The 12,005-nt window shown below is 38.4% G+C and overlaps 1 protein-coding gene across 4 annotated transcripts in view; it reads right to left on the bottom strand.

Annotated features, from left to right (window-relative positions):
- CRPPA (CDP-L-ribitol pyrophosphorylase A) overlaps positions 1-12,005 on the bottom strand; it is a 215,580-nt gene that overhangs the window by 140,004 nt on the left and 63,571 nt on the right. For all 4 annotated transcript variants that reach the window (XM_050938694.1, XM_050938692.1, XM_050938691.1 and 1 more), the window contains exon 4: positions 1,471-1,575. In XM_050938694.1, coding sequence (XP_050794651.1) covers positions 1,471-1,575 — 105 coding nt within the window. The remainder of the gene's footprint in view (positions 1-1,470; positions 1,576-12,005) is intronic.

Consider the following 12,005-nt stretch of genomic DNA (forward strand, 5'->3'; position numbering starts at 1 on the left):
TCCCATGTGTACCATGCTTGCATCAATCACTTCTTGGTGACTTTAAGACTAGATTATAATGATGTAGTTGGGACTGCATCTTAACTCTATTCAGAAAGTAACAGAATGCATGTTTAAGCAGGGAACCTTGCTGTTAGGGTGACCAGATGTCCTGATTCTATAAGGACAGTCCCGATATTCAGGGCTTTTTCTTATAGAGGCTCCTATTACTCCCCACCCCATCCCGATTTTTCACACTTGCTATCTGGTCACCCTACTTGCTGTTAACATATTGTATTGGTGTTCTGTGGTCTGCATTGGTTGCCTGTTAAGGAGTTTGCATTTACCTATAAAGCCTTAAATGGCCTGATATTTTTCTGAGAGACAACCTCTCTCCCCATGCTACACTGCGAAGGTTGTGATCGATTGAGGCAGTCAAAATTGAGTCCCTTTCTTATAAAAGAAAGGAGGGTTGCGGTCAAGGAGTTATCCAAAAGACTATAACTTTGGAACTTATTTCTGACGTGAAATAGCTCAAATGTGGTGACCTTCAGTGTCTTTTTATTGGGGTTTTTGTGGATGAAGATATTTGGGGGGGGGGACAGCATTTAAGGAGGCTGAGATACTTTTCCTTCATCTTACTGTACTGTTTAATTAGTTACTACTATATATTATAGGGCTGTTACATTTTAAATAGCTGTTAAGGGCACAGCTACTGTTTTATTCCACCTATATACCCAAATAAACACAGAAAGCCACTATCTTGAGCTCAATCCACATCATTATGCAGCTTTGCTCTCTTAATATGGTTTCCAAATCTGATGCTTACTTCAGGAGTGCAGTCCCAGTCACTGTTCAGTACCCACGGAAGTCAACTGGAATCTCTCCACTGAGTTTAATGGGCACTGGATCAGGCCCCAAATTTCCTCCTCAAAACTAGCTCCTTAGAAAGTTGTTTCTGCTTATCAATTTCCTAAGGATGGGAATCTGTACTGGGAATAAAGTTAGCAAAAAGAAGCAACCCATCTTAAATGCAACTCTTTGAAGTTCCTTGTTGGCACAAATGCACACTCACCAGCTTCCATCCCCACTCTTGTGGAGTCTACTCAAGAGTCTGAAGAATTAAAAGGACACAGGGGTGCATCTGGGGGTCACACCTCTTGATATGACCTCTCATGGAATGTTGCAAAGCGAAGGTTGTGACAATCTACATGAAGAACTGCAAATACAGGAATAACTTCTTTCTACAACCCTTAATTGGGTAGGAATTATCTCTTTTAATACCTCCAATCTTTATATTTATACATTACTCATCAACTGTTATAAACCATTCCCAAGTTTTTAGACTTTTTAAACTTGTAAAACAAAGGCATAATTACTGTACATCTTAAGGAATTTTAATATTTTGTAATTTGTAATTATCTGATATTTTAGCTGGTGTGGTGTTTTTGCTAAAAAAAATAAATAAAAGAAAACCAATATTGCTCTTACCTTCCAGAGGTCAGGTGATCCTTCAAAAAGTTTGGCATTTGTTTTAGAGTATTTTAGAGCCAACTGCAAACATTCTGTTCCATAATCCAGGTCATAATCACTACACTGTAGCAATTAAAACAAGAACAATTTTGTTTTTATTATATTTAAGTGTGTAATTAACATATTAATGGTCTAAACAACAAAATATTTTGTCTAGTTTAACCACATTTTGCGTCCTTACAATCCTATTCACAGCTCTGGCGCCTTAATAGTTGTGTAGGTTAGGACTGAGGAGCTTTGGCACAGTTATGCTGTGAAGCCTACCCTGTTCACACTATGCCAAACTCCAGTAATTTATGGACTTTCATGAGTCTAGATAGACTTGCCACACCATTAGGTACTGAACTTTGATGATCAGAAGTTATGAAAAGTTGCTGCTAAGGCCTTGATTTCTAAAGGGAATTATGGAAATAGTTTAACAGTAAACTTCACAAGGATGTGGAGCTGGTTACCTAGCAGTGGAAGAATTGGCATTTTCATTGAAATACATTGTCCCTTTTGTTTTTTGAAGTGTGGGAGATGGAGGGCAAGGGAGTTAAATGAGATTTTTCATATCCCTTACAGATCTGTGCATCTCCCACTTATTAGTTCCCATTTTTACACACATACAGAACCCTACAGTAACAAGGCTCCATGTCATATCCACAAGTTTTCTGATGAAGACATGTGACTGGAATTTCATTTGCTTTCCTATCAGCATGAAACAGCATTCTCCCAAAACACCCTTCTTCTCCCCTCATACCCTCCAAGCAGCTGAGACATTTAATTATTGAGGACTTGAAATGCAAGAATATTAGGACTGGAAAGCAAAATTAGGGGACAGATTCTCCTCTGAGCCAAGCTACACTCATCACAAAGCCTGGACTGAGGTTTATGACTCCCTGAATTTCAAGCTGTACTGGCCCTGATGTAAGTTAAGCAACCCTTAGGCTATATTACACTCCCTAAAGGACCACGAACCAGCTCAAAATTGTGTTAGAACTCTGCACCATCTCCCAGCACAGGGATGCAAGGGATTAGGATGGCATAGGAGACAGCACTGCAGGGGAAATTCTCATGTGGCTAGATTATGTTCTATTTGTACCTGCTCATGCAGCACAAAGTGTCCAAACCCCTAGAATCTAGCAGGCTTCCTATACACAAACTTCACTATTAAATTATTCTTCCTTTAATTTGGTGAGCATTGCAAAAGTGCCAGGCTCAGTGTAGAGAAGTTGTTTATCATCATGTTCAGTTTAGGAACACATAGTTAACATAAATGGTTCTAAATTCTGACCTAGGGTATGACTCATACTATGCAAATGCTCCGGAATAACTCTGAAGATATTATTTAAAAATAAGAGTTCACATGTAAAATACATAGGAAAAAGTTTTCTTCTTCCAAGCTCTGAGTAGTTAAAATATGGTAAGATTACACAATTAAAATGTAGCAGACAGCAATTTAGAAGACGAAAACCAAACCAGAACACTGTAACACAGCAGTGGGCAGGAGGTAAACCCAAACTATTTATAGCCATATACCTGAGTACTGACATATGAGCACCATAAGCAGGAGTATGAAATTGAGAATTTTATGGGACAACAGAGAAAGTAACCTGATACAATTATTTTAGATTCTCCCCTCCCCTTTCTTTTCTTTCTTGTTCAATTTAGGAAAGGAAAAAAACAACAAAGCATAACATGTCAGCTGTGAGACTTCTTTAAAGTCTATTAGGCTGATTACAGAAGATAGGAGCAACAATGTTATAATGCAGGGTTCGGCAACCTTTGGCACGCAGCCAGCCAGGGTAAGCCCCCTGGCGGGCCAGGCCAGTTTGTTTACCTGCCGCGTCCCCTGATCGTGGCTCCCACTAGCTGCAGTTCGCCGCTCCAGGCCAACGGGGACTGCAGGAAGTGGTGCGGGCCAAGGAATGTGCTGGCTGCTGCTTCCCAGTGGGAGCTGCGAGTCCTGAACCTGTAGACGCAGCAGATAAACAAACTGGCCCAGCCCACCAGGGTGCTTACCCTGGCAGGTCACATGCCAAAGGTTGCCGATCCCTGCTATAATGTGACTCACAATAGTTTTGTATTTCCTCAGTAAGTTTAAGTGTAAGGGTATGTCTACACTTAAAATGCTACGGTGGCACAGCTGTAACAGCTTCATTGTAGACACTCATTACAGCAACAGGAGCATTCTCCCATTGCTGTAGTTAACCCACCTCCCTGAGAGGCAGTAGGTAGGTTAATGGAATAATTCTTCCATAGGCCTAGCACTGTCTACGCTGGGGGTAAAGTCAGCAAAGCTATCTCTCTCCAGCTGTGGATTTTTCACACTCCTCAGAGACATAACTAGGCTAATGTAAGTTCCCAGTGTAGAAAAGCCCTCTGACAAATAACAACGTGATGTAAGAGTACCTTGATTCCAGTCTCTCTCTTGCAAGGTATCTGTGAAATGCCTGAAGGAATATATCAGCTAAAGAAAATAGAACTGTCTGAAATTCTAATTTTCTCTTAGCATAATATTTAAATGAATAATAATAATTGGTTTTCTAGTCAGTCATTATCTTGCAACCAGCAAGAAAAGCTTTTTATCCCTCCATTTTTTTTAAAAAAAGAGCTGAATTTTAGCAGTATATTTCCATTGCCATTTTTAATAGCTTTAGGTAAGAAAATAAAACAGAAACATGAAATAAGGTGTAACACAACTAAAAAGAAAAGGAATTTGTTTCAGAAAATATTCGATCATAACAACAGTAATGAAAAAAGTTTCATAATTTTATTTAAATTAGACAAAGCTATTACACGCCATACACTAAAGAACTAAATCACATCCGCAACAAATATACTGCAGTGTGGAATTAGGCTTTCTGAGATATATGATATGGGGTTGTAAGTTACACACACATTTGGATTTAGGGACAAAATATTCAAAAACACCAGTAAATTGGTGTATTTCAAGTGGGTCTCAATCATGAACATGTATTATTAAAAAATTTCCCTAAGAGATTCTTCAGGTATATATACACAAATTATTTTCTGTTAACATAAAATCACAGAATTTAAGGACAGAAGGGATCATCATGATCATCTAGTCTGATTTCCTGCACTTTGCTAACCAGTCACCCAGTCCTGTAGTAGTGGGTCCATAAACTCTGGTTGAGTTACTGATGTCCTCAAACCTTAATTTAAAGACTTCAAGTTTCAGAGAATCCACCATTTACTCTAGTTCAAACTAGCAAGTGACTTCTGCTCCATGCTACAGAGGCAGGTGAAAAAACCCCAGGATCTTGGACAATCTGACACGTAAGAAAATTTCTTTCCAACCCAAATATGGCAATCAGTTAGACCTGAGCAACGTGGGCAAGACCCACCAGTCAGACGCCTAGGAAAGAATTCTCTGTAGTAACTCAGAGCCCACCCCATCCCCTGTCCTATCTATGGTCACTGGAGATATTTGCAGATGGGCCACATGCCACTGTAGGCAACCTCATCATACCATCTTCTCCATAAACTTATCACGCTCAGTCTCAAAACAAGTTAGGATTTTGTCCCACTACTCCCCTTGGAAGGCTGTTCCAAAACTTCATGCTTCTGATGGTTAGAAACCTTCTTCTAATTTCAAGTGTAAACATATTGATGGCTAGTTTATGTCTACATGTTCTTGTGCCAACATTGATCCTTAACTTAAATAACTCTTCTCCCTCCCTGGCGTTTATCCTTCTGTTGTATTTATAGAGAGCAATAGTATCTCCCGTCAACCTTCATTAGTGAGGCTAAACAAGCCAAGCTCCTTAAGTCTCCTCTTGTACAGTATCAGAGGGGTAGCCGTGTTAGTCTGGATCTGTAAAAGCAGCAAAGAGTCCCGTGGCACCTTATAGACTAACAGACGTATTGGAGCATGTACAGTAGGTTCTCCATTCTTCTGATCATTCTAATAGCCCTTCTCTGCACCTGTTCCATTTTGAGTTCATCTTTTGTAAATGTGGGAGACCAGAACTGCACGCAGTATTCCATATTAGGTCTCACCAGTTCCTTGTATAGTGGTAATAACACTTCTCTATCTCTACCGGAAATACATCACCTGATGCATCTTACGAGTGCATTCGCCTTTTTCTTGTTGCTAGTCCCTAAGTGCATGACCTTGCACTTTGCACTATTACATTTCATCCCATTTCTATTACTCCAGTTTTCAAGGTCGTCCAAATCTTCTTGTATGATATTCCAGTTCTCCTCTGTTATTAGCAATACCTCCCAATTTTGTTGTTATCCACAAATTTAATTTGCACACTCCCACTTTTCATGCCAAAGTCACTAATGAAAATATTCAATAAGATTGGTGCCAAGACTGATCCTTGGGAAACTCCATTGGTAACCTTCCTCCAGTCTGACAGTTCTTTTAGTATGACCCATCACAGTCTCCCCTTTAACCAGTTTCTTACCTACTTTTCACTTCTTGTATTAAATCCCCATCTTCTCCAATTTAACTAATAATTTCCCATGTGGAACTGTATCAAATGCTTTACTGAAATCCAGGTAGATTAGATCTACTAAATTTCCATTGTCCAGATTAGAAAATCAGTTAATCTTCTCAAAGAAAGAGATCAGGCTGGTCTAACATGATCTTTCATAAAATCATGCTGCATTTTATCTTAATTACTGTTCACCTCTGTGTCTTTAATTACTCTCTCTTTCCCGATTTGTTCTAAGACTTTGCATACAGTTGCGGTCAAGCTAACAGGCCTGTAGTTTCCCAGATCACTTTTTTTTTCTTTCTTAAATATAGGTACTATATATTTGCAGTTCTCCAGTCATAGAGTATAACCTCTGATTTTAAAGATTTGTTAAAAAACCTCGTTATTGGCCATACCAGGATTATCTTTTATCTCTACCTCAGCTTCAGTCCTTAGCACTCCCACTTTTCTTTCCCTGTTTTCTTTTTATTTATCTGGTTAAATAACATTTTACTATTGGTTTTAATTGCCTTTGTAAACTCCAACTCTGCCTGGCTTTTGGCAGTTCTCACTTTATCCTGATACATTCTGCCCTCCAAGAGGTAACTTTCCTTACTGATCCATCCCTTGCAGGCTTTTTGCTTTCTCTTAATAACCCGTTTTGAGATGTTTGTTTATCCATTTTGGTCTGTAGCCCTTCCTTACAAACTGTTTCCTCTTGCTTGGGATAAAGGCTTCAGATAGTTTCCTCCATATTCAGATTCTGGATTTCTTCAGTCCAGTCTACTTCCCTAATTCTCCCCACCCTCCCTTTTTTTTTTTTTTTTTTTTTTTTTAAAGTTTGCCCTTTAGAAATCAAAGGCCCTGTTTGCAGACCTACTTTTGTTTATCCTTCCGTTTAGTTTAAACTGAATTAACTCATGATCATTCTATCCAAGTTTGTCTTCTACAACCAGTTGTTCTATAGAGGTCCTTGCTACTTACCAACACTAAATCACTTTGTTAGTCCGGTGACTATTTGGTGAAGAAATCTATTCTATCCAGGAATATCTGGGCCCTATAATTATAAATAGTACTTGCCCTCCAATCAATATCTTGGAAATTAAGGTCTCCCATAATCACACAATTCCCAGTAGTCTTTATTTCATTAAAAATATGAAAAAGTGCTCTCTATATATCCAAATAGGATCCTGGAGATCTGTAGCAGATCCTAAGCACTGTCCCACTGGAGCCTCTGTATACATTCTTCCCCAAAGTGATTTGACCTAAATAGATTCTGTTTTATCCATTTCATCACTTCTCATTTCTTTGCAGTCTACTTTGGCATTAATGTACAATGCTACTCCACCATCTTTACCTGTATTTCTGTCTTTCCTGAACAGCACATATCCATCAAAACCCATACCCCAGTCACAACTACCATTCCATCATGTTTCCCTTATCCCTGTAATATCTGATTTCACTTCCTGCACTAGTTTTTTTAGTTCTTCTATTTTGTTACCCAGGCTCCTTGCATTGGTGTACAGACATCTCAGTTGTTTCTTCTTGGCTTCACCCATATTCCTTGCCCAATTAGGTACAATCATTTCACTGCCAGTATCACCTACCTGTTACTGCCAGTGGTACTGGCACTACCATTCCTCTTGTTGTCCACTCTCCTACACTCTTTTGTTCCTTTCTCCATTGCTATATCATCTTTACTTGATTTTCCTCCTGTTCAATATTCGAATCAGGCATGGAGATTGCATGAGCATCTCCCAACTGTCTCCCCCAAATTTCTAGTTTAAGGCTCTTTTAATCATTTGTACCAACCTCTACCTCAGAAGTGTATTACCCTCCCTATTCAAGTGCAGTCCACCCTATGAGAACAGTCCTCTGTCCATGAATGCCTCCCAGTGGTCAAACATCCCAAAGCCCTCCTTATCACACCACTGCCTGAGACATCTGTTGATAGTCATAATCTTGTCTTACCTTCGCTTTTCTATATACAATCACAAATCAGAAAGATGCAAACCTTCCTATTGTCTTAGAATAGATGAAGGAGTTTGAGGAAGGAACATTTTTGAAATTACTAGCTTACAATAAAAATTAAATTTTATTTTTATTTTAGCAGTGTATTAATTATACATCATAATGGGGGGAATTGAATCTAGGGGATAAATCATCTTTAGGGTATGGCTGAATTTAATAAATTAAATATGACACAAATAGAGTAATAATTAAAAACATATTTCACTAACACTTGGTGACATTTACCACGCTGTTCACTACCTGTAATTGTTTAAACATAAAAACAGAGGGTTTGTTTTGTTTTTTTATAATAGATTCCTTTGCAAGTCTATGGAGATGATGCACTGATGCCAGGTGAGAAAAAGTGAAATGAAAAGAACATAGTTTAAGGACAGATCAGATTCATTTTGTATATAAGTGAATTTTTAAGTCTATTTTTAATGTGCTGCTTTTGGAAGCTTTGCTACTTCTTTGAGAAATTCAGATAATGAGATTCAGCCCTAACCATGAAAGGTCTATGATTCATAAAAGCAGGACATTTATAAATAAAATTCTCAGTGACCCATGAATCCCAAACACCATTATTCTAATTCCTACATGTTTCTTGCCCTGAATAGCCAAAGCCTCAAAAAGACAGGCTGTCCAGATAGACTATAATATAATTTCAGTTTGATCAAAACTTTTCACATAATGCCTGACATAGTAAGTTGGCCATAACAGTTATGGATACCAAGCTCGATGAAATTATTGGCAGAGTTTAAATTTTGGAGCACAGATTTGAGTTGTGGAAACACAGCTGTGAACTCTGGCGCCAAACACATCCACAACAGAAAGAAACCAGATGAGTTTGACATCAGCAATAATAAAGAAGAAAAACAGTTATTTAAAGATGCTTTTGAGCTGTTGGATAATTAGGAAAGTAAAATGTGTATATTTGGGGTTTTCAGAATGGCTTGAAGATGACAGCACCCTATATTTGTATTTTATTGTATTCTATGTCAAGATACATAGACCGCTTAGCAACAGCGAACAGACTAAAGTTTACTAAATTTTGTATGTTTTTTATTGTGTTTTGAGCCATACCCACAGTTTTCTAGTGATTCATTCCCAGATGGTTTGCAATAGATTGCACTGTAAAACATTAAAGTCTGGTCTCCATGCTACCACAAAGTTAAGCAATTTTCAAATTCTGTTTAATCCATATAACCAAGTTAAATGAAATCACGTTTGCAACAATTATATGGCATCCACCCTATTACTTTAGAAGCCTAGTGAGATATGCTTTGCAAGATGAGACAAAGAATGGTATTGCAGTATCACAGTGTTGCTGACTATTTACACCAACATACAACATGTCTGAATAAGGTGTAATCAGCTGAGTAGACTCCAGACCTTATCATTTACATTTGTAACTGACCAACACCAACTTTGGAGTTTTTTATGCACATTTTTTCCTTTGGATTTTTTTGAAAACATAGCACAAATGAGTGGTGTTGTGTATTTGGTTGTCATGGTAATAGAATCTTGTGTTGCTATGGCAAATGAGTCGGATTATTAGGGGATAGCCCAGACTGTTTGGCTGGCTGTTGGTTAGTTCTGTGTGCAATAAATGGCTGCTCCAAGGTTTACAGCTCTCTGTGTCTCCACTGATTTCTTCCTAAAGCTGCTGCCCCCAAGGATATAACAAGTGGCATATCCTAAAAAATTAGCTCTACTGAGATTCCCTAACATAAAAACTAGGAAACTAAGTTTCTCCACAACAACATCTGCAGGTTACACCTTAGCATCTTTCTGCTCTGCCTGTTGTTATTTGCTGAAAACCATAAAGTTGTTTCCTGTATCTCTCTTAACAATTCAAAGAAGAAAAGCTTTGAGTTTATTCTTATTTTTATTTTAATAGCCATTAACCCTTTTGGTCCCATATCAGTGATTTTGAATGTATCTGTGAGATGACATTTCATGGGTAGCTAGTACAGTAAGTCTATTACATTTACAGTAGCAGAAATTCTCAGCAGTTTATTGTTTCATCAGCCTTGAAATTGGATATTTACTGTTTTTCACATATACGTTAATATTTAAAAGTATTCTTGCTTCAGAACTGCTTCTTTATGTGTCTGTCTATCCTATCTAGTTCTGTGGTACATTTTTACTCTATTTTTTGACTATAGAATTATCAAACATGTCATAAAGAATCATTCCCCTGGGGCCTTTCTGCACTGACACAAATAAATCTTGCATTTTAACTGCAAAACCAGTTAGCTACAGGCAAGGGCTATAGGTTATGGTTTTTGTTCTTGTCCCTTGCAAACCGAGCAAGTTTCCATTGTTGATGTGCCAGAGGCAATAATTACCAAAGAGAGTTATTCGGTGTCAAAAACAGATTAATAATTTCAAAAAAATAAATGCAGACACCCAGGTTCTTGCCCTGTGGCTTATACTTCCTTTCTTCCAAACACAAACCTACAGTATGTGGGAATGGTAAAGCATTTGCAGTCCTCCGTCCACAGACGTATCCCTACATCTCCTGCTGATTCATAGATTTAAACCCTGGCTTCTCAAAATGGGTTCATTGTTAGTTGATTGTCTTTGATAGGCCATCAAGCAGGACGGATAGTGCTGATACTAATCTGTCTGGGTGTGTCACCCAGATACACAACACAAGTTTGAAATACAAATTTACTACATCTATTTATAACTCACAATACAAAGATTATACATACATATAACCATGATTATCATATTTGGGCACTGATACCTTAACTTGGCATATCTTGTAAGACTCATTGCAATTCTGCAATATTATTATAAATGGTCATCCATCTTCCATACAGCGTCATAACTTGTTCTTCACACAAGCTGCACAAAAGAGAACATCTTACAAAATAATTACTTTTGGTGGTTCCATTCCATCAGAGCAGAATGAGGGATAACTCTTCACTCAATAGGAAACAATTAAACAGCTCTGCTCCCTTGCCCTTGCAGTTTCATTCACGTCCTGGGCCAGCCAGTTTTAGTACTTACCAAATGTATATCATCATAATAGAGTTAAACTTCCCAAACTGAAGGAAACAGTGTTGCTGAGTCTCCTGATATTTTGCATTATACTTACTTGTCCTTGGGGCACACGTGGCTAAATAAATAAATAAACAGAAACCATAACTTACAAAAAGGTAAGGTTCCAGTTAACTGAATCTTCAAGACCTTTATACGGTTATCCATTTTTGACTGGAGTGGGTACCCAATTTTCAGGATCTAATGGGTTGTTTCCATTTGGAGGAAAGATTGGTGATGAGGTCAGGTATTTCTTTAATACAGTCCTGTTTATTTACAAAGAATGTTCAAAGTCTTGTTTCCTTCAACACAATAAAACTCAAACAGTTCAAAGCCTCCTCCAGACAACACTTTACCCAACAGCTCTGTCTCTCTCTCTCTCTCAGCTTCTTTTTCCTCAAGATCAGGCTACTCAGGTCTCTCTGGCTGCATCTGGAACTTTCTTTGTTCTTTCTCTGTGTCCTGTGTACTTCTGCTGTTTCTCTCACACTAAGGTTACAGCTGTACTAACAACTATACATGTGTCCATGCATGTGGTTATGCCATAACCTCCGTTGTCCACATCTAAACTCCAGAAGCACATGTCTGGAAGCAAGCAGAGGACAAGTAAATTAGCACACCTGAGGGATGTGGGTAAGTACACACCATGTAGTGTGGGCAGGGGTAGGGATGTGTACCAGGTCTCAAGTTTCAGTCGTCCTTCCCCCATTCCCACAATGCCCTGAACACTTTTCTTCCTGACTCTTACTCAATATATAAAGATTCCTGTCCCCAGAACAGTCCCCTGCACTTCTTTTTTCATATGGCTTGGGTAAGTAGCAATGATTACAAATTTATATCTAGATTTGATAGCCAGCATGTTGCTGCAGCAGTGAGATGGTGAATGTCCTTCAAGCCTCCGGTGAAAGAATGAAGGGGATACTCAGATATGATGTGCTTGGTCATTTATTCTGTAGAAGGTACCGAGGCTATTGTTGCGGTTTGTAGGGTCCATGCACTGGA

The sequence above is a fragment of the Gopherus flavomarginatus genome, chromosome 2 (genome assembly GCF_025201925.1).
Source record: "Gopherus flavomarginatus isolate rGopFla2 chromosome 2, rGopFla2.mat.asm, whole genome shotgun sequence".
In the NCBI taxonomy this organism is placed as follows: domain Eukaryota; kingdom Metazoa; phylum Chordata; order Testudines; family Testudinidae; genus Gopherus; species Gopherus flavomarginatus.